General features: G+C 41.5%; 1 protein-coding gene across 12 annotated transcripts in view; it reads right to left on the reverse strand.

Annotated features, from left to right (window-relative positions):
* The window catches only part of NAV2 (neuron navigator 2), a 538,301-nt gene that overhangs the window by 100,645 nt on the left and 411,570 nt on the right, over positions 1 to 26,086 (reverse strand). For 11 of the 12 annotated variants that reach the window (XM_060275159.2, XM_088668311.1, XM_035117262.3 and 8 more), the window contains 4 exons: positions 17,191 to 18,304; positions 13,741 to 13,859; positions 10,784 to 10,892; positions 8,006 to 8,395 (listed from right to left, as the gene is read on the reverse strand). In XM_060275159.2, coding sequence (XP_060131142.2) covers positions 8,006 to 8,395; positions 10,784 to 10,892; positions 13,741 to 13,859; positions 17,191 to 18,304 — 1,732 coding nt within the window. Of the gene's footprint in view, positions 1 to 8,005; positions 8,396 to 10,783; positions 10,893 to 13,740; positions 13,860 to 17,190; positions 18,305 to 19,166; positions 19,514 to 26,086 lie in introns of those variants that run through there. The other variant, XM_035117346.3, reaches the window with a different exon arrangement.

Below are 26,086 nucleotides of genomic sequence, written 5' to 3' on the forward strand. Positions count from 1 at the left end.
TTGGGGATGCCTGTTCTGGAGCCATGGTAGACGATAACAAAGACCAAAGAGATGTCTAGCAAGAGTAACAGGATCACACTCCCCACATCCCTCTTCTGATAACAGTTCATTCATCAGGGCAAGCAAGTCAGATTCACTCCTGAGCCCAGAGTGGAATGGGCCTATATAATCATTTTCATTCAGGAATGTCTGCGGCTGCGTCACCATGGCTTTTTGAGTATCTTGCCTGAAAGGGGGGTATATGTGATCAGGTTGTAGTTGTTAAATACCATTGGGTTAGGCACTTATTTTTTTGGCTTACTAAACTCTATAAAATGCCCTATACATTCATGGACAGATAGGTGGTATGGTATCATTATTATTTATATTCCTCCCCCTTTAAAAACCCCTAAACTTCAGCTACCCAACATTTACAGCATGATGAGTCAATGTATAGAGATGAATATAAAAGGCACTCACCCTAAGCAAAGATTAAATAAACTCTCAATCTAAAGTGGCAGGTAGGAAATGTACAACTGATGCTTTCCAGACAATATTGACATGAACAATGAGGCTGATATGAAGCATCCATCACAAGGGGCACCAGACACACATCAGAATCTTGCTCATGTTACTCAACACTCAAGCAAATCCATGCTCTATCTTGCTTCACAAGCACTGCTACATTCTTATCTCCACCCAAACAAATCTAACATATTCAAACTCAACTTGTGACCTACTTCAACAACCATATATTCAGTATGGACTTTCATCCTCTAGAGCAGTGGTTCCCAATTAGCTAATTACTGAGGACCCCCTATTTTTCAAAAGTGAAGTCATAGACCCCCTACTTTTATAAATTTTTTATATCTCTATGGTAGTTACCACTGCAAAGCATTTATTTAAAAAACAAAATGTGGGGTAGCCCCTAATAAGCAAAGGATTTTAGGTATACTAAAAAACAGACTAGGACTGACTGATATCTGGTTTTCAGCATCGTGATATATCAGCAGCTAAACATTGCAAGAGTCCTATATATCACGATGTCTGAAACTGGAGGTCAGGCGTGCGGATGAGGAAAGGAGCGGTCACAGAATTCACGTGGGTGGGGAGAAGAGATGAAGTGGAGTTGCCTCACCGCATGGTTTGAGTGGTAGGGAATAGAGATAGGGAGTACATTGTGGGTGTGGTGGCCCCAGAGATGGCTTGTGCCACTGCTTCAACAGTGGCAAATGCTGCTTAAAGTTTAAAATTAAAAATTTAACAGAGACTGCTAAATAGCATTTACCACATTGATGCAATGCAGCAGTGGCACAGGCATTCTCTGGGGCCAGCTTACCCACAATGCCTTATTCTGAGGAGGGGCCCCCAGTTGTGGTGGTCTGAAGAGCAGCACTGCCAGCTGCTTTCCATTAACAGTAGAAAGACTCCAGGGTGAATGAGGGCAAGTCGCAGTGGCAAGGCACCACTGCTGCCACCGCAACATTAATCACACTAGGCAGAAAAGTGGGCTTCCAGCCCACGACGCTGATGACAACAATAGGCAGCTTCGCAGACAGCAGATGGAAAGTGCAATGTGCCAAGATGCACACCTCATTATATGGTTGGCCTTGCTCACAAATCCTTGAATTTTTACGGGGGAAGGGACATCAACCGATAGCTGGGTGACTGTTGCTCCTTTAAAATTATCTTGTAGATGCAAGCAATTGGGAAGCACCTCTTAGTATATTTACATTCAGAAACCTGTACCCTCTGGCCCAGGGTGTAATTAAGGACTTCATACATATTTTCTAATGTCCTGTGAATCATCAGATGTTCACACACATACTTACGTGGAGACAGAGTTGAACTGGTTGTAAAATTGATGTGATTACATTTGTATAAAACAGAAATTAGCACTGCTGTGAAAAGTCGGGTGCCCCGTATGTACCCTGTGCAGGTACGCAGGTTTCACATGCGTGTTATCACGTGCCGGGCTTAGGAACTACAGTCATACATTGCACATCCAAGAGAAGATGTGGTCTGAAGAGCACTGTGCGAATGGGATGCGCTTTCTGATGTGCATTCAAACGTACATCCCAATCCACTTTTTAAAAAATGCATCACTAGTTGCACATTTACAGCTTGTGTTACACATGAGTAGGACTGGATTTGGCATACTCTAAAGAGAAGATGGAGATACGCAAGGATCTTGTTTATATCCCCTCTTTATGTTGCTTGGCTGTGTTGATTTCTGGTATCTATGGCAAGGCAACTCCCCTGGGTGGGTCAATCTGTTTCAGAACAAGCACCTGTGGCCTCCTAAGGTTTGCAGAGGCATACAAGGTCATGGATATATTTGGATATTTACAAACCAAGAGGAATTCAATTCCTTCTAACCTCAAGATACCAAAACTGCTGCCTGCCAGAACTTTGATTGGACAGACCTGTAAGTGAGGCCTCACAAAATTTCCCATGACCCAAGATAGATCAGGGAGGGATCTGAGAACATGTGGCTGCAATGGTTTATCTTGGCCACTAGGTTTGTTTTGGCTGTAACAAATATTTTGGCTCTCTTTCCTATCTAGTTGCCAGTAAAAACACAGATACTTGCCATTCTGAGAATGACAGTGGAGCACATGCCAGCTGACAAAAGGACATTCATACTGTAATTTTTTTCAAGCCTCCTGTTATTATCTGTACACCAAGACACAGCAAAGAATTTGTACACATTTGTTCTGCTGCTTCTCTCAAGCTGTTTTCATACTAGCACCTCTTCTCACTTTTAAGTGCCCTTGTGGGGAGGAAGAAACCTTTTTCGAAACCTACTTAATTAATCCTGGAAGCAACTGTTCTTTGCTCCTCAGTTTAAATCAGGCCAACATGCTTCTGCAAATTAACCAAGGCTAGTGTGCAACTCCTTCTGTCTGCCTGATTTATCAGTGGGTTGTGCTCCATCCTCTCGTTTCACAAGATTTCTTGCAAAAAACAACCACAATTTTTCTCCCATTTCAGAAAGTGAGCAGCGGCCAAGCAAGAAAAGACTGTTATAGGGGTTACATGAGTAGAATGAGGGTGTTGCAATATTTGTATCAAGGTATTAATGGCAAGCCTCATCATTGCTCTTTTGCAAAGAAGTGCTGCTCCACATTTTGTGAAGTAGAGGCACTTTCAGCATAGACAACATGAGCGATGCTCAGACGTAGGGTGTATACCTGGAAACAAATGAGAGATGTGCACCTGACATGCTTTAGGAACCACTATTGAAAACACCTGGCCCAATAAACAAAAGTCCACCTAGTTTAGCATTATGGCCACATTCACACCATACATTTAAAGTGCTATGATACCACTTTAAACAATCATAACTCCCCCCACCCCCCTGTTTTGGGAACAGTAGTTCGTTAAAGTTGCTGAGAGTTGTTAGCAGCCCCCTTCCTTGCAGAGCAACGATTTTCAGAGTTCCTTGTGGAGAAGGGTTGATTGCTAAACCACTCTGTAAACTGTAGTTCTATGAGGGGAATAGGTTGCTTAACAATCAACCCTTCTCCACAAGGAACTCTGAGAATCAGCAACCTTAACAAACCACAACTCCCAGAATTCTTGGGGGGGAAGCTATGACTGTTCAATTTGTATAGTGGTGCTTTCAGTGTAGGGTGTGAAAGTGGCCTACGTTTTCCTCAGTAGCCAGCCATCTCTTCTGGGTACTCTTAAAGAGGGCATGAAACAAAGTGTCCCCAGCATCTAGTACTCTGAGACATGCTGTTTTCAACATATGAAAACCAAAGCTACCTGGCATGGGGAGAAGGTTGTGTGATAGGGCAGAGCCATGGAGCTGTCCTCTTTACACCAGTTGCAGCTTACCAGGACAGTGCTGGGGTGGAGTAGGGTGGCGGATATGCCAGCAGAACCAACCTGGAGGCACTCCCACAAGTGTGTGCATCTGCAGAGCTACAGCCCTGACTGTGCTGCCATCCTGTTCCACCCAGGACCGTCCAAGCTGCAGTGATGCTATGCAGTGCTACCCAACCACACCAGCTGCTACTGCATGTTTCCCCCCTGCAAGCCACATGATGATGGGTACATTGAAAATACACCCAGGATTGTTTCCTGGGGCACATCTAATTGTGCAGATGTGCACAGCGATATTATTTCTCTCGCAGTGAAAAATATGGCTCCCTCGTTCTGATGCTGCAGAAACATCTGCTTGCACTGCAGACAACCCTCCTCCAGCAGTATTAGGTGTCTGCATTGTTCGCTAAGGTAACACCCTTCCCCTAGAGGCGCAAGAGTTTATGTCCCATAACAGTTTTTGAGATGTTATCCAATTGCGTCATTGCAACACAGTACTGGAATGCTGCCTTCCTCTGGGGCAAACATGAATATGAGCTTATAGATCAAATTAAAGAATCCAAAATCAACACTGCTGGGATGGAGTTTCCCTGCCCTACCACTACAATATCTTGATTTCAATTGCTTCTAAGCAAATATGGCATTTGTTTATCCCCAAAACACCAACGAGCTCGTATTCAGTCATTAATCTAACAGTCCAAGGGGCTTGCCAATGGATATGAGTAACTATCAATCTGTCATTTTATTAGGCACAGAGCCAGAGGGGGGGGGGAGTCTAGCTTGGCTGGCTGCTGGTAGAGGAGTATTAGACTATACAGACCTTTGGCCCAATCCAGGAAACCAATGCAATTGTGGAGTATAATTATTTCTCTGCGTCTATTAATGTTTAACCCAGAAACTCTTTCATGAGCATCAAGATAATTGCTGAAACATATACTGTCTAATTAACACTGGAATTGTTTACAAAAACAAAGCCCACACAATGAAATAATATGTGTTATTTTAGACACATAAGTAAGGATGCACATATAGAGTAGCATTATTAGCCAAAGTGTCAAACAGATGCTTATGGGCGCTGCTTGGAAAAACCAAGATCGACTGACTGCTTTCCCATTTTTTCACACAATGTTGGTTTTATTTCTGTCCAATAAAATGCATAACACACTGTTCATGCTAGATACTTCTGTTTATGTACCCAGAGATTTATATTCTGTCCTTTTACTGCATTCACAGCAGCTTGCAGCAATTAAAATAGCTAATAAGAACTACAGTATATGAAACAAACAGTAGAAAAATGCAAACATTTTAAGTGGTAGTAGCTACAGTTCAGTAACTGCAGTCAGAATTTGCTATGTTGGATTTACTAGTTATAATTATGCTCTGCAGGCAAGCCACAAGATAGGAAAACAGTCTGTGATGAAACAGTGATGCTGAATTTTTCATTTATTTTTGTTCCTGAGGGTTCCAGGTTCAAGAATAGGAAACTGCAATGACAGTAACAAGTTTGCCATACAACACTTGAGTTTCACAGGCAAATGCAAATATGTTAACGAAATCATCCACCACTAGATGGAGCTACAAACAAACAAAAAAAGCAAAACTTGTACAAAGCACAGGCATCTGTCTCTGCAAGTGCATGTGCAAAGCTACCCTAACAAATCAGACAACCATCTATAGGAAGCCTATAATTTCCCCCAATTCATCCCCAATTCAATTGAACGTGCATATGCATATATTTTATTGACCGAAGACATTCCTTTGATGAAAGGATTCAAAATCATTTAAAATAAACCCTTTTGGAATAAAAGGCATTCCAAATGCAGTTTCAGGTGAAGGTCATTTGCTTTGCAAATATTAGCACAAGAAACATTGAAAAGCAAAGTCTTGCACTACTTTATTTGCAGAAACATGGGATGGGAAAGACGTGTGTTTGCTAGACCACTGGTTGCTAAAGGGTTCTTTTCATAATCATTTCCTAAACCTTTTGCAGGATAGAATTTGTCTGTTTGTGTGTTTGCAGTGTGCTTTTGAAACTGTCAGAGTAAAAATCTGCAGCCTCAAATTCAAGATGTTTCAGATAAGGACCAAACTAGACGAGATGCCAGGAGATCCATGATTACATTTCCTATGGACTTGAAGTTGTTTTTAGATCAAAACAGCACTGAATCCATTCCCCATTGTTTACCTTGACGTACCTGCAACAGTTTACATTCATATGGGACTGACACACATAAAAAACATGGACAAGACAGTAATTTCAACACAAAAGTCACTTCCATGTAGGCACCAGCCAAATTGTGATCCTAGTGTATGTGGTTTGTACCATATACTGAGACTAGCCAACTGGCAAACAGGTGGTAAAAAGGTAAAGGTAAAGGTACCCCTGGCCGTTAGGTCCAGTCGCAGACGACTCTGGGCTTGCAGCGCTCATCTCGTTCTATAGGCTGAGGGAGCCGGCGTTTGTCTGCAGACAGCTTCCAGGTCATGTGGCCAGCATGACTAAGCTACTTCTGGCGAGCCAGAGCAGCGCACAGAAATGTCATTTACCTTCCCACCAGAGTGGTACCTATTTATCTACTTGCACTCGGTGGGAATTTTATGTCCCTTAAATCTGGTAAAAGATCCTAAGGAATCTCTGCTTCTTCTTTTTATCTTGGCCGATTAATTTGATCCATCAAAACTGTTATAAACTATTTCTTGAATCAAACACATGTTTCATTTGCACCTGGTCTCTACTTAATGACATCAGATTGCGATAGGTTCTTCTGTATTGGGGAGGACAAGGAAGGAGAGACAAATCAGGATGGGGTCCATAATGTTCAATGTGTGGAGAGCCCAGATTTTGTAACTGAAGTTTTTTAGAGGTTCTCCTGGTCTGACATACCTTTTTAAAAAGCACCAGCATTTTTAATTCTGTTTTCTTAAAGTAATTATTTTCCTATAAAGATGTGTGCTTAAATAAATAACATTATTTGTTGTTCAGAAAATGGATTTGTATACCATGTATACCATACTAAAAGCAATCATTTTCTGATCAACGTTTCCTTCCTTCCTTTTCTGTAGGAATACTTCCAAATTACAGTATTAATGCTTTTTGATAAATCATTTCACTGAAGGCCCATCAAATGTATTCAAAACATATACAAGCAGTATATGTTGCATAACAAACATACTTTTCCATGTACAGTAATGGTAATCTCCTGTACTGTATTAACCTGACAGCATCTAGATTTTTAAAATAATTCTGAAAAGGCTCTTGTTGAACTAAGAGTAGAAATATGCACCCCCTTGTGGTGACAGGGAATGGTGCAGCAATTCTCTTTTAGACACCTACTAAAACACAACACACCCCTTCACTATAATCTGCTTGAGTGCAGGAAGCTCATGCAAGCAATCGGAACCACGCCTCGGTTGTCAAACATTTCAGAAGCCAAACAGGCTTCCAGAATGGATTACGGTTTTGACAACCGAGGTTTGACTGTATAGTTAAGGCAGGGGTGTTAAATTCAATTCTACCATTCTAAAATGTTTATAAAACACAGACTATTTGTATAAATTTTCTGAAGAATGGTGGCAGGAAAACATATCCCCCCCAAGAATTTGAAACTTTATAGTAGTCAATAATTCAACAGGCTGGTTCAGTGTCCTACCATGCCACAAGATAGAGAAGTGGGTGTTTGCTGTGGGGTGTCCCACTACCCTGAAAAAACCAAGTAACTCAATCAACTGCTTTACAGAACCTTTTAATAGACTGCAGTGTTCTTAGGAAACATTTCACTATAAAAGTGTCTGCATCAGGCATGCATAACAGGAACAAAATCTACATTCTTATGGAAGTGCTTGAACATCTGCTTCCTGTGTCAATTGAACAGTTTGCTTAAAGCAGAAGTACATATGATAATTTATTAGTCCTGACCCATGGTATTTATGGCCACCTGCAGCTCTTCTTGCTCCTCCCTTCTCCTGTAGGGAAGAGCCTAAAATCTAGACTTGGGTCATCAACTTCCTGGAACCAGTTGAAGCTACCATAAACACACACATCCAAGTAACTTTAATACTATATTTTCATAAAGTATTGTAATGGTTATAGAATGCTCTGGGAGCCAATTCAGGTTCAAAGGAAGAATATCCATGCATTATTATTATTATTATTATTATTATTATTATTATTATCTGTAAACTTGAATGTACTCACCCACTTGTAATATCATCAGTCCTTATATTTTTCCCCAGAACATCTCCGTCACTCATGTAACCCGTGGCATCCATGTTGATTCCTTCAAGATCTATTTCATCGCCTCCTTTGTCGGTGATATCCACATGGCAAACGTTACTGCCCCGTGATGCCAGCTGTCTTCTTAAGGGAGCTGAATACATATAACGCCCTGATTCTGCATTGATGAACCGGCTGGCATTGGCTCTTGGAGGATATCCATTGCCCACTGATGGAGCATCACCTGCCTGAAGGCGGGGACTAGACTGCCCAAGTCTCCATGATAAGGGTGTCGGCCTTCCCGTCATACTGAGAATACTGCGTCCACTTATTTCAGTGGTGACATTGGTATCAAAGGTAGTTTCCAAGGTGCTTGAAAGAATAAGAAATCAAAATTATGAAATAAATTAAAACTGGGAAGCATTTAATCAAATTACATTACATTTGTAGTGAATAACAAGGCCTCCCCCCCATTTTTACAAATACAGCTGATTGATTGTACTTGCAATGAGTCTTGTGCTACACTTTGAAGACCTTATCAGCAGTCAGGACTCCAAAATGTCTTGCAACCCCTCTTTTGGGCCAAATGGGGCAGCTTGGAAGGCCTATTTGGCCTTTGGGAAGGAGGTTTCCCACTCCTGTTATAAAGGAATTTAATAGAAACACAATTGTATTTTTAAAATACTGGATTCATTTCAAACCTCTTCTGCTGAAATTAAGCTTAGCTACATTGAACTCTAGCCTAACTCTTAAAAAAAACTTTTCTCTATTCTGGTCTCCCTCATTCCAATTTTAACCTGTAGCCTTGCTTTGTGTTAAGACCTCTGTGACCTACAACGCTGAAAGAACAGAAATATATTTGCATGTGCTGTGAATATGGAGGTAGGCACTTAATTAAAAATCTTCACCCTTGCTGAAGGAATCCTACAGGAAACATATTTGAGCAACACATGCTTCATCACTGTGACTAAGTGAAAGCTTTACACCTCTCAAGACAAGAAATACTTTAAAAATACAATTTAGGCTACAGTATTGCATTTTTCCGTTGGAGGTGAAAAAGGGAGCTTGGATTCCTAATGTTATAATATGGTGTGCTGCGTGATTTAACAGCTGCAAATCACAGAATGTCACATTCTTGTGGTTATTAGCTTCCTTTAACAGTTAGCTGAAATGCCAACTTGATCATCAAAAAATTGGATTAAGTGTATACAATGGCCTGGATTCAGTGATATTGCGAGTGAAATTTATGTTTGATTTCATTTCCCCATCTGCAGTGCCCCATCGTCCCCTGAAAATCTGTGCTGAAACATTGAAGGACCCTTCCGACCTGTGTGGTAGGTGATCCTGGAAGATGCAGAGAAAGAATGGGAGGGAATTGCCTTCACTATATTGCCAGCCGCTTTGAAAATGGAAGGACCACTCTGGTCCCAAGCCAGTGTTTTAAGGTTTATTGCCGTAAGATCCAAGTATTCTTCCACGTTTTATATTTGTTTGTGGATGTCTACTGTACTGGGAGCAGCCTTTCTTGGATTAATAAGAAACATTGTACACTATTCTTCTATCATTTACCTTATTCTTCTAACATTTTCTACAGTTACTGCTTGAAAAGAGAAACATGGGAATCTGAGTTATACCATTGATCCATCAAACTCCATCTTATCTAATGGTGCTGGCTGTCCAGGATTCCAGGCAGTAGGAGTCTTTCCCAGCCCCACCTAGAGATACTGAGGGACATTTTGCATGCAAAGCATTTGCTCTACCACTGAACTATATGGGTATTTGTTATTCCTTTTGTGGCTGATTTTATTTCCTAGTTACATAACTTATACTATGAGAACAGGCACTGAAACATGCAAAGTGCCTCCATTCTAACTATCTGTCAGAACAAAAAGTATTCTACAGGGTTCTGAGCAAGTCTAATGACTCCATAGTAATTGTCATTAATCACACTGAGCCACTGTATTAATTTAAACTTCAAAAGGGAAACTGATGTGCTGGTAGTTCCTAAGTGCAGGAACTAAATTAATTGAATTTTCCAGGCAAACTTTCAAATGGTGAATTCATTTGAGATCTTATGCTAAGAGGTATCCAACCGCTTAACAGTCAAATTAAACTAGCTCTTGAGTGTCTTTGCATGTCATATTCCTTCCAAAACCTTTTTGCTAAAAACTTAAGTTGGCAATCTAACTGAGTATTGGCTTAACAACAGACATTTTGTTTTATCTCTGAAATGTTACTGGGGAGTCCTAAAAGTTGCTTTTCTCTTAAAAATCATATACATGTACATCACTTAAAAAAATTATAAGGCTTTGTTTGACCAAAGAGCAGGTAGGAATTCAAGCTATGCACCTTATCAAACAGGTCACATAAAGTTCAGCTGCTTGTTTAAACACAATACAGTACTGTAAATCTGGTAAAAATGCATTGAAATCTATCGTAACATTTTAAGTACGGTAGTAACCTTTGCACATTTCAATTCAAACATCACCTAAAGTATGTAACAAGCATTTATTCAGGGTTAGGCTTTTATATACAGCCTGGTTTTCTCCACTACCAAAATTTACTCCATCATCTTCAGACAGTTTAGAACCTTGGTTTTCAGTTTTAAAAAAGAATAAAGCACAATACATGCTTAGTTCAGTGGATGCTTGTCATTACCAGTCTTAAATCGTTTCTCGGGGCAAAAACTGAGTCAAGGGCAGGAAAAACAGGCCCCCACAGTTCTTCTATTTGAACAGTGAAGCAATTCATGCCTCCCACCTGTGAGAAACCTGGGTCCCTCTTAAGCTTGACATGGTTTCCTCCAAGTTTTGTCGAAGATCAGCGATATTCTTGACAGTTCGCAATCGTCGAGCTTCTGGATCTTCCCCTATGAAAAAATAGAATTGTTAGAGGGGAAAACAACTAGATTTTATTACCAACAGAAATTGCCATCTTTTTATGGCTCCAAATCAAATGTAGTTTCCTTCTTTTACAGTTAGTGCTCACTGGCACCAGTTTTTTATGGAATGGGTACCTACTGTTGATGTACAATACACATTAATGACATTAGGAGGATCCCTTCCACAATGACCAGTATCAAATGCTTAATATACTAAAATATTACTCTTGCTACTGACAAAGTCTTTTTCCTAAGCCATATTATTTATCACTTAATTGTTAAAGCAAATACTCAGTGCATTTTAGAAGAATATAGTACGGCATGATAATGGTTGTACTTTGAAAGCGCTGATAACTGGAATACTTCAGTCCCTTTTGAACATAAGATGCTTACCTTTAAAAAATAAAATAAAAAAGGCTGCTTATAGGAGCCTGAACAGACTTAGTTGACCAAACAGTTCTTTAGCTTGAAAAATTATGAATTTTCTCGCTCAACATATCCTTGCATCGTATCAGTAATCATGCTGGCTGACTGAGAAGGAAACAACTAAACCCTCATCAGTATGAGGACTATAACAAAGGATCATATTCCAAAAATCTACTTTTATGAGTCTTGATTTAAAAAATGAACTACAGAGTAGCTTTTGCAATCCTGTAAGTTTTAGCGATCCAGGTTTTTTTGGGTGTGTGTGTGTTAAAGACACTACAAGGACTCCTCAGTCTTGCAAAACTGTTATTCTCTTTTATAATATGATTTCTTGTGCAAGAAATGAAAGCAGACATTTTCTTGGCATACTTTCCTCACATTTTGAATTTTGTAGGAAAACGTTGCATAATATTTGAGCAATTTTTAACAATGATCTTTTGTACAGCAAATGCTTGTCTTGCAAAACTGAAAGGAGAACTCTGTTAATTCGTGGAATGAATCACAGATTCAAAGTGAAAAATCATTTTCATGTGTTCATTAACCTAAGTGAAGCCTGAGTTTTTAATACATAACTTATTTGATCTGATGAGGGTGCCCTAGGAAGAGATGAGAAAGCTTGTCCTAAAGTGGTTTTTTTTATTAACTATACAGATTCAGAAGCTCATTCGTTCTTCATCTCCATAGTGCTTCTTCCTCACCCTAATTTATTTTGCTAGCGGCCTACAATTTATAAGACTACATGCTGAATGGCACTAACCATCTGTCTTTGTGAAACTGTTGTTCCACTTCCCATGGTGCTTGATCAAAAGTTACAATGTGCTAAAATAAAACATGTCCAGTTTTGATGACAAAGGACCAATACGAGTTAGCTATTATTTGCTTTTTGTAGATGTGTAACTCAGGTCTGGAAGATTTCCTGAGGCACCACTACATGGGAAATGCATATCTTTCCTTACTGGTTATGCTTATATGTGTTTCTATATACCTTTCTATATATGCCAGTCTCTCACTAGAGGCCCAGATGGCTTGCCCATCATCGTTTCAGTTGGTTCAACAGCTATGACCACTCCCAGACAAGAACAGCCTCCCCCCAGTTGGCCATGCAGTTGTAACCCTGTCTAGATTACTGCAATGTGCAAAATGTGGGGCTACCCTTCTGCCTAGTTCACCAGCGTAATCTAGTACAAAGTGGGACATCCAGCTTTGCACAATTGCACTGGTGTTGAAAGATCCTGGAGACTGAGCCAGGTTCAATGCTTTGTTGTTGATATTTAAGACCCTGGACAATTGCTTAGAACCCATATTGGCAAGTAAGCAGTATATAAATTAATAAATAATAACAGCAGACTACCTCCTCCAGCATAGACCAAGATGAGCCTTGAAATCTTCTGCTGAAGCTCTGAAGTATGTTTCTCAACCAACATACTATCCAGGGCCGGCTCTACATAGACCCCCGGTGGTGCAGGGCACCATGGCGCCGGCCCGCCAGGAGGGCGCCGCGAGCTGCGCCCGCCCGCTGGCCGGCCGGTCCGCCGGTCCGCTGCGCAGCTGCGCGCAGCGCCCACCTGCCCGCCACGCTGGGAAACGGGGCGGGAGGGCGCCGGAGAGATCGCACTGTGCCTGCCCGCCCGCCCGCCGCGCAGCAGCGCCGTGCCCACCCGCCCACCGCACTGGGAAACGGGGCGGAAGGGCGCCAGAGAGATCCTGCGCACCATGGCGACAGGGGCGCTTAAGACGGCGCTGATACTATCACTTGGTTCCAGCACAGAAGTGGGCTTTCTTGGTGATAGATCCACTCTTTGTAATGCCCTTCAGTTAGTTCAAGCAGCAGAGTTAACTAACCAGCCTTAATCACCTCTTGTTATGTATGTTTACTCAAGCTTTCCAAGGCTCTACGCACTGCTAAGTTTTATATATGGTATATATAGTATTGCTCTGCTTAGATTTCACTTTCAAAAAGTCTTATTCGAATATTGTTATTCTACTTTTCTAATAATACCTTCATGGTTATATTTTATGTAAACCATATAGAGATTTATTTTTACATCAACTAACAAATATTTTGAATAAATAAACAGGACTACCACTGCTTGCCATGGTGGCAAAAAGGAGCAATAAAAAATTAATTTAATGAAGACAGAGAACGTCCTCTACTGGTCATGCAATGTGAATCTCCCAACCCCTAAATTTTAAGGATTTATCCAGCCCATCCTGGAAAAGTGGTCCCCACATTTACAGCCAAAGAACTGGGACTGGGAAGATTAGGCAGGGCCTTTTCACCCAGAATCAGAATAAAAATGCTCACTAATCTCCTTCCCATCACAGAAGGGAGATAGTGGTAGCTAATGATTTCATTTAGCCCCATCCTTTATTCCTCTGTATTAACAAAGCCAACACACATAAGTCTTACCAGAAAGATCTTCTAAAATAGGCTGTGCAGTTTTAGTGTAAGGAGCAGAATCCATGCTCGTGCTCATCCCTCCAGTGCTGGGCTCAGCCGTTACATTCCCTTCATTGTCTGTCTGGGATCTTAAGTTCAAAATATGAGAGGGGGGAAGGGAAGGAAATGTAGTCATTCATATGGCAAAAAAGAATTCCAGCACCAATACAAGTACACTTGCCATCTCACATTGTGTCCTCTCCCCAGGATATACTAGCAGACTGACTTTACATAATTCATTAGTCCCATGTTGAGCTATGTCCTAGAAATGGAAACAAGCACTCAACTGTAAAAATATATATGAAATATTCACTGTCAAATACAGGCTTTGCAGGCCCACAGACTGGCTATACAAATACCTTCACATTTTTAAATTAAGTGTCCAGCCTGGTCAACAACCTATATTGCTGTTTTATGATCCAGCCATCGCTGACACAACAGAGACTACTTTAGGGAATGTGATGCAGGCTGTTTGTGTCAGTTTCTTTTTATTTAAAGTATTTTTTCCATTTGTATAACACCTTTCCTCCAAGAGGCATAGTGCTTTAGATCTATCATATTAAAGCAGCATATAACTTCCTAGCATTTTTTATTTTAAAAATCTGTTAATTTTTATTCTAGAATTTAGGGGCTGGTTTACTTGCGATGGTGACCACATGACAGCTGCTATAACATGATTCACTCTTTGTGCGAAGTGGCTCAGCATGTGGTTTGGATGATTTTCTTAACGCCTGTGCAAGGTTGGTATAGAGAAGAAGAAATCAACTCCTCGGCTGGGTTGGGTATGAGCCACAATGCATGAATAGTTTATTCCTGACTAACAGTCAGGACATGTCAATCTATGCTGACTTTCATGTTGGAACTATACTTGAAGGTGCCTTTCTTTACATATCCCACTGCCATGTGAGAGATGCCAAAACAGATAGGAATCCTTTTGATGCAAAGTTAAACAGATGGCTTATTTCCATGGACTCATTAACTACAGAATGACATATGCTGGGAAGGAGTATGAGCATTCCTATTTATTCTTATTTTTAGAAGGATTTAATATGTTCTCAAATGAACGCAAAGTATCAGAAAATCCAGTCTATCCAGTCTATTGCTTTATTCCTGACCCTCTAAGTACATTACACACTTTGTCAGAGTCCTCAGAAATAAATCAAAGATGTTCCCAATACTGCAAAAAGAAATTTAAAGTCATCAGCAATGTCCAGGCATCACAAGAAACTAAGTTTTCTCATGACAGCAACCAGCTAATTTCCCTTAAACTTGTGCACTCCCTAGTCTGCTCTCCTCCTCCAGTGAAGCCACAAGGTGGAGTTGGAAAGCTTTTACTTCTGATTGCAGCTAACCACGGTTTAACTTATGTCCAAACACAAAATTGTAGTTAATCTCAAGCTGGCTTCATAAAACACAGTTTCAAATTGGCTTGTTTTAAACAAATCAGTTTGGTGGGTTCAGACAACCTGATAAGATGCAGTGAAAACTTCTAAGAGCCTCATCACAGTTGCATTGGAAGAACCTGCTGGATCAGGGCAATGGCCATCTAGTCCAGCACCCTGTTGTCACAGTGTCCAACCAGATGATTGTGGAAAACCCACAAGCATGACCCAAACCTAAGAGCACAACCCCCTCCTATGGTTCCCCTCAACTGGCATTCAAGAGCATTGCTGCCTCCAACTGTGGAGAGGGGCAGGGGAGTGTACAAGCCTGGGGGATACTATATGTGTAGTTTATCATGATATTGGAATGTAGCCATGAACTGATTAGTCTGTTAACCTTGAATTAAATGCTTATGTATTTTAAAAAGCATTTCAGCCAGAGTCAGTTGATTAACTTTATGAATTGCTACAGCAATACAGTAGAAAAATATATAAACCTATTAAAAGTATAATAAGGGAAAATGCCCAGGGGGGGGGGAGTCTTTGCCTGGTACCAAAACAATGCCAAGTTGACACCAGGCAGTCCTGGGGAGAGCATTCCATAGATGAGGAGCTCCTACAGGAAAGACCTGCTCTTTCATTGTCAGTCTCCAAACCTCCTTTGAAGGTGGCACACAGAGAAAAGTCTCACACGATGATCTCAGGTTCTGGACATATTTATATGGGGAAATGCAGTCCTTTAGGCATAGGAGTCCTGATTTGTATATGACATTAAAGGTGAAAACCTGCACTTTGAATTTGGCTCAGAAACAAATCAGCAGCCAGCACAATTGGGTTAGAACCAGCTTTATCTCCCGGTGAACAACTGAGCTGCCATAGTTTTGCGCTAATTGTAGTTTCCAAACCAACTTCAAAGGCAGCCCCATGTACAATGCATTGCACTAATCCAGGCGTCGGCAACCTTTTCCGCCTGTGGGCTGGAGGATTCCCACGGACTATCGCCCATGGGCCGCACAGGCACAGAAGCCATTTCTGGTGGCGCTGCGGACATTTTGAAAATGGGCAGCCAGCACTGGAAATCACTTCTGCGCAGCCGCAGACATGCGCAGAAGCGATTTCCGGTGCTGGCTGCCCATTTCCAAAATGTCTGCAGCGCCAGAAATTGCTTCTGCGGCTGTGCAGGAGCGATTTCTAGTGCTCCTCAGCGAGTCCCCGTGCCGCGCTGCGCCAGTTTACCGCAGCACATGGGGGACTTGCCGAGTGGGCGGCTCGGTTCACGGGCAGCCCGTGGGCCAGATAAACAGCTTCCATGGGCCGGAGATTGCCGATGCCTGCACTAGTCTAACTTGAAGGTTGCCAGAACATAGGCAGCCAAAGCCAGGCTATCCTTGTCCAGATAGGATTGCAGCTGGGCTTCCAGCCAAAGCTGGTAGAAGGCACTTCATACCACTGAGACCACTTTTGCCTCTAATGACAATGCCAGATCCAAGAGAGTCCCCAAGTTACACTGCTGCTCCTTCAAGGGGAGTGTCATTGCATCTAGAACAGGATGTAGTCTCCTCATCTAGGCTGAGAAACCTACCACTTAACAGCATCTCTGTCTTATCTGGATTCAGCAATCTGCTTTAAACATTTCTGCCAATTTCCAAACATCTCTAAAATCACTATATAGCTGTGGCAAGGGATTTTTCATTTTGTACCTTGAGCAGCCCCGTGTTATTAAGGTTTAGCTCAAAATGTAACCAAACCATAATCTTACCATTATTATTATTATTATTAGCCTAGAAACATACAGTTGTATTTCTTCTTTTGTGTCGCTTTCACAGTTAACTTGAGACACAAATAAAAAGAAGCTCTGTCCTACGCACACCACAAGTCTGCTGCTTATTAGGATCTGGAACGCTCGTTTGGGGTGGAAACCAAACTCAAGTTGTTATTGTAGGTTTTTCCCTACTTCTAGAGAAAGCATACCACAGAAGAAGCAGACTACGCTAAGCGAGTCAGACTTGACACACCCTGCTTAAAAAGTTACTCCTACCTGTACATGAATGGTGCTACTGTGGCAGTATTCGGGTGGCTGTATTGCTGTTGTGGATGAGGTAGCTGAACGCTCACAGTATTGCTTCCTGTGGTCTGTGTGGTACTGCCTGTGGGCCCATTGACAGCCTGGGTACTGCTACTGGTACTCAGAGCAGGCACCCCTCCAATGCCTCTCCCTTCAGAGGAGGCCAAACTTGATGTGGAACTGGAATTCCTGCCGTCCAGCTGGGGCTTTTGGTGAGAGAGGCCTGAGGCAGGCTTCCCACTGCGGCTTCTCTCGCCATCCTTTGCCGAACAGCTTGGGGCACTTGAGGATTTCCCTGTGGCGGTTTTCAACCCTGGTTTTGGTATTCCACTGTGCGAAGGGGCAGGTGCCTCCTTCTTGGCACTGTTTAGCTTTCCTCCTTTAGGGATAAAGCTTGCGATCTTGGAGGATTTTTTTGGCATCTCGGTTGCAGCTGGTGGGATCAGTTCTTCTTTCGGCTCCTCTTTCACGTCTGCTTTCTCGGTTACGGATATTCTCTTGGCAACGTCTTTGCCCTTTTCCTTTTCTTTATCCTTCTGCTTCTCTTTTTCTTTCTCATTGCCCTTTGGGGAACTCTTCTTATTGGTCAGTGCCCGACTGAACGTTCTTTGTGCAATTCCCTTGAGTGCAATTTTGGGACTGTTTGATGTGGGGTTGTTTGCGTTCCGATTCGCAGCTTCAATCTCTTCACTTTCCTCAAAGCTAGGGAGGGCCTCTAGCCTTTCACAACTAGTGTCCCGAGACCCCGGACATTCAAGGGATGACCCTCCTGCTTTGGAGCCTCCTTTTGTATTAAAAAGCTTCAGCTTTTCCAGCATGGATTTCTGACCGTTGGGAGTTGGTTTGACCATCTCTGGAGAGGATTTTGGAGGTTCCTGGACCTGCTGTTTTACTGATAATATGGAAGACGTAGCTGTGTGCTTGGCACTGAGTGACTTGCTGCGCCAGGGTTTAACGGCAGAGTTGGGCTGGGGGATGGCTGAGGAATTATTGCAACCGGCAATGTTGTTGCTACTGCTGCTTTGGGTTGAAGGTGGTGCATTTTCATTCATTCCTGTAGGCTGAGAGGCTAAATTGTCTGCTGGCTCTGGAGACAGAGAACAAAAATAAAATAAAATCATGGTGCCTTTGTTTTTTGAAAGTCTTCAGGTGAACACAGCTAGCTTTCAAAAAATGCTGACATCTAACAGCAGCTAAGAAATACTAAGATAATGTTTTATGTGACCTAAACACAACACTATCCATGTCACCCAAAACAAAATCTGTTTTATTTTTGTTCTGGCGTGGGAGGTGGGAGGGCAGTAAAGTAATAGCACGATCAAATCATCACCAATTAAAATTGTTATGTTTTTAAAAGGCTGCTGGCAGGAACCTTCTGTTTCTTATTGCTATGAATTACCTAGTCTACTTTTTGTTGCTTACCAAATAATAGAGAATAATGTATTTTAGATGTTACCTAATAGCAACCACATTCAAATAAATGTACGTGGTCAGTGTGTGTCAGAGTATCCTGCTCAGACAATAACAATGTATTATTAGAAAATTAAAAAATATAAAAACTTCATAACCCAAACTGTCTGCTTTATACTGAGCGAAATTAGCTCTGCTGAAATTTGCTACTTGGCAAAAATCCAACTGTAACATGAAAAACAGCACAACACACACATGCACACTCCGTCAGAAGATCCTTCTGATAACTGCAAGTTCAGTTTCTAGTCCAGTAAAACACTGAATCAAACCCAAATCTACAAAACTGAAAACCATCATATCCTTATTCATACAGCAACAATAAACGATACCTCTTTATCTCATAATTGAAACCAGCTGGAGTAAAAAGAACTAGCTGAAAATGCTTCCTTGGCAAGTCCAAATCTCTTATTGATTCTGTCTGTTTGAAAGCGCCTCATTCAATGAATAAGAGAGCATAAGAACCACACTTGCTTACCCACCTCTTGAGAGCCACTTCTTTTCTAAAGTTACTCTTTGCAAACTCTCTCTTCTGGAGACATTACATTCCAATTACTGCAAATGTGTCTTCTGTTATGCTGCTCATGTTTCCAATTAACTTTTGTCATCTCTGACTGTTAAGTCTGCCCAGGAGCTTGCTGGGGATTAACGGCTTTTACCTGCCGTCCCAGATCCTCTAGCAATAAACGGCATATAGAGCTTCTCAAGCTGGGTTTTTTTTTTTTAGAAAAAAAAAGAAAAATTTGAACTTAAAAATAAACAACGGCCGAGAGCGAATGTTTGCAGCAGTTTGAGGGGGGGAAACTGTGAATGCTGTTCTGTGAATCACTAGCTGCTGCAGCCACACAGAGGCTGTTTTGCTTCACTTTTGGCTGCTCACTGAAGATAAAGCTCTGTTAACCTCCCTCGCATGATCCATACCAGACCACCTCACATTTCCAAGCACACCCATCTTCCTTACGTAGCAGGGATGTGAATTTCCAGGAGAACCCTCTTGTAATAAGCCCATGGTCATTTCACACTGTTATGTCCTAACTAGAAGAGCAGATGTGTATGCTTGTTTTATAGAAAGAAGGCATTGCTAGGATGTGGGAAGATTTCCAATGTGTTGGATTATTAACCACAACCCGTTAAAACTGGATGGTCTCTGCTGCAGTTTCCTCCCCAGAAAGCGTTATGCCAGGAGCCACAGAAAGGCATGGTGCAGGAGAAATTTTATTAACAGACCCAGATGCAGGGAGAAGAGCTTTTCATGGATTAATTAGCACACACATTAAATTGGTGTATAGTCAACCCATTGGGCTCTTTCACAAGTTATGCTAAATGCACCTAAAAAGGCAGATCTCAAAGGTACCATTGACTGTAAACCAATGTAGTATGTCCACAGACCTCGTATCCGTCTTAATGCCGAAGCGTCGATTAAGCCTTTAAGCCACTAAGGATTTATTGATATGTTTCAGTAAAAGATGCATTCTTACTATGTTTTTCATGTGTTTCTGCAATGCAGGACTGAGTATAGCCACTAGTCTAGTTGTCTCTGATAAGGAAGAATCAAAACTAGGTAGGGCTATATGCTTTTAGGTCCTCTCAACATCTAGCAATGAATGAGCAGCAGGCTAGTAACAGTTCCTGTTCACTTTTAAATTTGTAAATTTATTTGCAAAAGCTGCTGTGGTGTTTAAAGGAGAGGTTTTTGGACACTTTTTTGTAATTTATTAAGCAGCCCTGAATTGTGCAAAGCTATTCTTCATCCATCCCACCCACAATTTATTGTCTCCTGTACCATTCCCTGATCCTCATTTTCTCTCTCACTACTTACTCTCAATTCTTATCCTCTTCTCCCATTATTTTATCTCTCTATTCTTCCTTTTCCTCACAACTATAAATTGCAGCCATCACACATTGCCTTCTCAATTAAAAATAAATAATGCCCTCATCCTTAATCCTGTTATATCTGTAACTCTAGGATTATATCACCTCGTCATTAAGCCTTCTAATGGGGATTACTTTTATGTATACATTATATTTTATTCTCTGAAAAAACTTCTCGTGGTCAGAGAGCTGAATATGGGAAACTTTAAGCCACAACTTTTTTATGGACAGACTGCGTAACTTTGGAAGTAACTCAGTCTTGTTCATCCTCAGCTCCCAACGTGGAGTTTCTGGAAGAAGATGCACTTGCCTGAGGACTTTACCACATGCCTGTCTCCATCTCTTAATCAGTACATCATAAAAAAACTTCACTTCCTAAAGAAATTTTCATTTCAATTAGCTCTGACTTTGTCCTGCTGAACACTCAACTGATTTTATGATGAGTTAAAATCCCATTTGTCTTCTTTTGTGAAGCTGTATTCTTTTTGCAAGAACCATTGCTGACTTTTATCGACAACAAATGAAATGTCTTCAAATTCAAAATACTGTATAGCTAGGCTAAATAACCACTCACTTTGCCTCTTTCATAGACAAGTGCTGTGCCTGGAGTTTATTTAATTCCAAGTGTTTCTGTTACACAAATGATGGTGGTCTTGTTTGAATGCCAATATACACTGTAGTGCAGCTTGGTTGGATTTCATCTGCTCCTGTAATGTCTTGACTGCAAACGCAAGCCTAACCATTTGCAATGAGAAGATGCACATGGTTTGAATTGTTCTGTGAAATGCTAGAGAGCTTGCACTACAATAAATGCCACAGAAAATATATGCAATTTCCCATCATTTGTCAAACGCAGGTTGCTCTCTCACTATCTGTGTAACTTTGCTAGAAGTAACCAAAAATACCTCTAAATATTACCAAACATCTAGACCAGTGGTTCCCAACAGGTGGTCCGCGGACCCCCAGGGGTCCGCGAGCTATGCCAGAGGGGTCCGCAAGATGCTATTAGAATAAAAAATATATTAAATATATTTCGTATGATAACAGATTTTTTGTTTTGGCCGCTTCCTGCATGAGCAGAGTCTAGTGCAAAACTAGAATTAGATAGAGGCAGTAGTTCTGCTGTATGCCGTTAGGTGGTGCTTTACAAACACTACTGTTTTGCAAAGGGGCAGCGCGCACATTCTAAACGCTCACCTCCCCAAGATGCTTTGCGCGCGTCGGCTTCATTTGTGCGCTACTGCGCAGGTACCCTGTCTTCTCCATTCCCCTCCCTCCTCCCTGGCGCGCGCTGCCTCTTTGCAAAACAGTAGTGTTTGTAAACAAAGCGTTGTTTTTCGCGGAAGCTACTGTTTGCGTAGTTAAAAATGGACCGTCGGTTAAAAAGTGGTTCGTTAAAATGACAAAGGCCTACAGATGAAGAGGAAGATAATGCATTTGATGTTCAAGCAAGTAAGTCAGTGACTCTCGAACCGAACTTGTCAGTGTCCATTGAACCTAAATCGCCGGCTCTTAATTTGGCTCTCACTTTTTAATTTTAGGATTAGGAATTAATGGGGGTCCTTGTCACAATAGCGGCTCGATGAGGGGTCCTCGAGAAAATTTTGTTGGGAACCCCTGATCTAGACAGACTCACAGTGAGTACCCAAAAAGAAACATAAATATAAAAGATTTTCATAAAGCAAATATAGTTAAATGGTGTCTGGAATTCATCAACACAAGAAAGCACAAACGAAAGAAAATACAGCAGAAAATAAAATTAGATCAGTTTAACAATTCTTTAATGCATATGACTATCTGGCCTATTCGCCAAACACCACTCAGAGCATGCTGGGTTGTGCACATAAAGTAACCTGGGCCAATTTGATTCACACACAGCAGATTGTGTGAAGCCAGACACCATATGACACAATTCAGATCTTAGTTAAAACACATAAAGGGAATCTTCAGCAACAACTTTATATTTTAGTCTACAAAAATAAATATACCCAGAGATGGAAATACAGTAGCCATGTTACTAATTCGGAGAAAAAAGCAGTATATTTCAACAGAGATCTGGGTGAGCCAGGGGGAAGAAGCATGACTGATTCATGCTTCTGATTAGCTACATCTGCAGTAACATTTAATAACATAGGTGCCATCTCGCACTGAAAATTGTGGGTGCCTGCAACGTAACGTGGATGTGTGATGTCACACACACATCCTGCATGTAGTACGTGTGATGTCACACGCACCGACCAACCAGCAGTGGCGGCTCCTCTTCTTCCTCCTCCCTCACCGACCAGGAGGAGGAGGAGCCAGCAGAGCCAGACACAGCAGCCCCTCCTCTCTCATGTTGAAGAGATGGGGACAGCAGGGAAGGGCTTCAACTTTGCCTACTGATTTTTGGGGGGCAGCCCCCACATATATAGTATTGTGGGTGCCAAAGCACTCACAGCCCCCTGGACTTGGCTCCAGTGTTTAATATGGAGATCCTAGATGAACCATAATGAGATGAATGAAGACCACCTTCCCTCAAGATCTCCCTGTAGCCACTTCGAATGCTACTGCAGAAGGGAATATTGAGTCAGCTGAATCAATCATGAGGTTCCACTTTACTGAAGGACATTTGGATAGGTAGATGGAAGGATAGCCACCCAACATTTCCACCCTGGCTTTTGTCCCATTGCTCAAGGCGGTTGGTTGGCTTACAGTAAGAAGCAAAAACAATGCACAATAATTAAACAAAAATACAGCAAAAATGACAATCGAAATCACAGATTTAAATGGCAAAACAGACCTTTAAAAGGCAGTAAATGATGGGCACCTTTATTCAAGGATCTATAGTGTGACCTAATTTATTTTGATAGTTCAGCTCTGAAAATGAAACCCAAAGTGTGTCAGTCAAAAATCCCTATAAAGAAGCACATATCCCTCTTGGATCTAAGGCAGAACTACACCAAACTAAGTATCACTTGATAGTCGCCATTCAATCAGAGAACAATGTGAAGCAAGGCTGTTCCATCAGCTCTGCTGTGAGACCAGCTTAATTTGGCTCCTTTTGTCCCTCAACTGTTTCCATTCCAGCTCAGAATCAAGAACTAATATGGTAAGAATTGGACCTTGAGCCTACTTGTTTCCCTCTTTCCTCCTCACCCCTCCTTTTTTTTTTTTTTTTGCTTCTCTGTGATTTCTTTTCCACTGCAAGCCTGTAAAAAAAAGAGAGACTCCCTTGTTTTTATTCGTTCGTTTTATTCACTTTGGAAATCCTTTTGGCTGAAAAGCAGGGTAAAAACACTTTAAATTGACTAATAAATTAATAAATTAGCTTTAACTGTTTGCTAAATTATTTCATTAACGTTTCGTTGTTCCACCAGGCTGTTTCCACCATTGAAAAGCATCTTGTTTCTACACATAATTCTGGCCCTCTATATATTATCACAGGCAGAAACTCATCTTGTGTATCAGTAAATATGTCCACCTCATGGGGCTTCCAAGAAGAACCACCATGGCTGGGGAGATCTGCCAAATTGAAAAAATGTGAACTGCCACTGTACAGAATATATCCCAGCTCCTCTTGAACCTGTGCTCTCTTACTGTAGCTCGCTTGCTTAAGACCTTGAGTAGTAACAGAGAGTTTTTAGTCCTACGATATTGTCTATACGCTTAAGAGACAGTGTGGTGCTGAAGATGGGACTTGAACCATGGAGAGCAGGTGTCAGCTCCCTGCTCTGCAGGGACCTTGGCCCACTCAGTGCCTCACAGTGATAGCTGAACCTTCCTCACAATACTGTTGACGGAATAAAATGAGGGAAGGATGCAGCCCTGAGCTTCCAAGAGGATGGGTGGGGTGGGGGAATCTAAATGAAATAAATAAAATGGAACTGTGATTACACAGAGAAGAAAGGGGCTTCTGGCTGTGAGAACTAACTTTGAAAGGTGAGAAGGGAACCCCACAATGCTACAATACAGACATATTTATTTCCTTGTCTGGCCTTAAGTGACTACAATTTCTTATTGTCTTTGTTTAAATACTGTATAAGTACTTGAAATGCTAGAGGCACTCCTATCATCCCATTATGCAACAATAGAAGATGTGAGGTGCTTTTAAAAACTGAACAAGACTTGCCCCTCCATGGAGTCTTTCAGGATTTTAAGTCATTTGTAATAACAAACACTAACAGGTTTGAGATGACAGAGCCCTCCAAAGAGCCCTTGGAAGGCTGATTCTCCTTGGACCCTGACTGGATGTTTTAATGAAACTCCACAGAGAGAAGTCTGGCACACAATCTATAAGGCACTAGAAAGACTTGAAGCAATCATGGGAACCTGTCAGTCATGGACATCAAGTTAGACAACATTCTTGCCATCGAAGAATAACAAGGAAACAAAAGCATACTATAATAATCCAGATGCAAAAAGAGAAAAAGAGGAATCAAAATGGTTGCTTCAAATGGCATTGAAATATTAAAAACAGCAGGGGTTTAACAAAGCTTTTATTCCTAGATACAACCAACCCAGCAGATACCCACACTTTGCTTTTCTGTCTACATTCTTTGCTGTATTCAACCACACATATCCTTATTAAATCCCTCCATCCACATTCATCTGTGTTGGCCTCTATTTTTAGTATTCTTCAGCTAGCTTCTTCTTCCCGTTGTTTCCTTCTACACACATCCCACTCTGCCCTCTTGGACGCAAACATACCTTCTTTCATAGCTCAATACCAAAGTATCTCACACTGTAGGACACAAAGTTTTGAGTGCCATTGCTGCTTCATAGAGAGTCATAGAGAGTCAGCAGCTTCATAGTTCCTTGGGTCACCTGACCACTACTGATCTGGAAGTGATAGTATGACTGACTTGCCTTCTGCTGCTCTTTCCTGGAGAACACTGACCAGATCCCTAGTCCACACCAGTTGGTCACTTCAGGATTGGATTGCTAGAGACGAAATACTCCAGGGAACAATAAAGTGGTGGCCAATTCCTGCCCCTCTGTAAAGAAGCCATCATAAGGACCTCTTCAAGGCTTCCCACATGGATTCCACCATGTTTTTCACTAACTTGGATAGCTTTAAACAAGGATTAGACAAATTCGTGGAGGCTAAAAAGGCCTGCAAGCCATAATGGCTATATGCTACCTTGACTGTTTGAAGCAGCATGTCAGAAGCAGCTTCTGAATACTAGCTGTCAGGGATCACAAATGGTGAGAGGGCTGTTGCACTCAGGTCCTGCTTGTGAGGTTTCCACAGGCATCTGGTTGGCCACTGTGAGAACAGGACAATGGACTAGATGGGCTCCTGTTCCAGCAGAATTCTCCTTATGTTCTTAGACCTTTTAAAAAAGCCCATAGGTGGGGTCCCATTCTGAAGGTTTTGTTTTAAATCTGCTTTGTGGCCTTTTAAAAAGGGTGGGAGTTAAGGAACCTGCACCGACTATATTCCTTGGCTCTTGTCAGTTCGTTGAAGTGTACTTAAACATAGTTTTATTTTACTCTAATATTTCAACAAATTTATACCAAGTATGGCAAAGCTTTCACTATTTCAGCTGCT

Source organism: Zootoca vivipara, chromosome 1, assembly GCF_965207765.1.
Source record: "Zootoca vivipara chromosome 1, rZooViv2.hap1.1, whole genome shotgun sequence".
In the NCBI taxonomy this organism is placed as follows: Eukaryota; Metazoa; Chordata; class Lepidosauria; order Squamata; family Lacertidae; genus Zootoca; species Zootoca vivipara.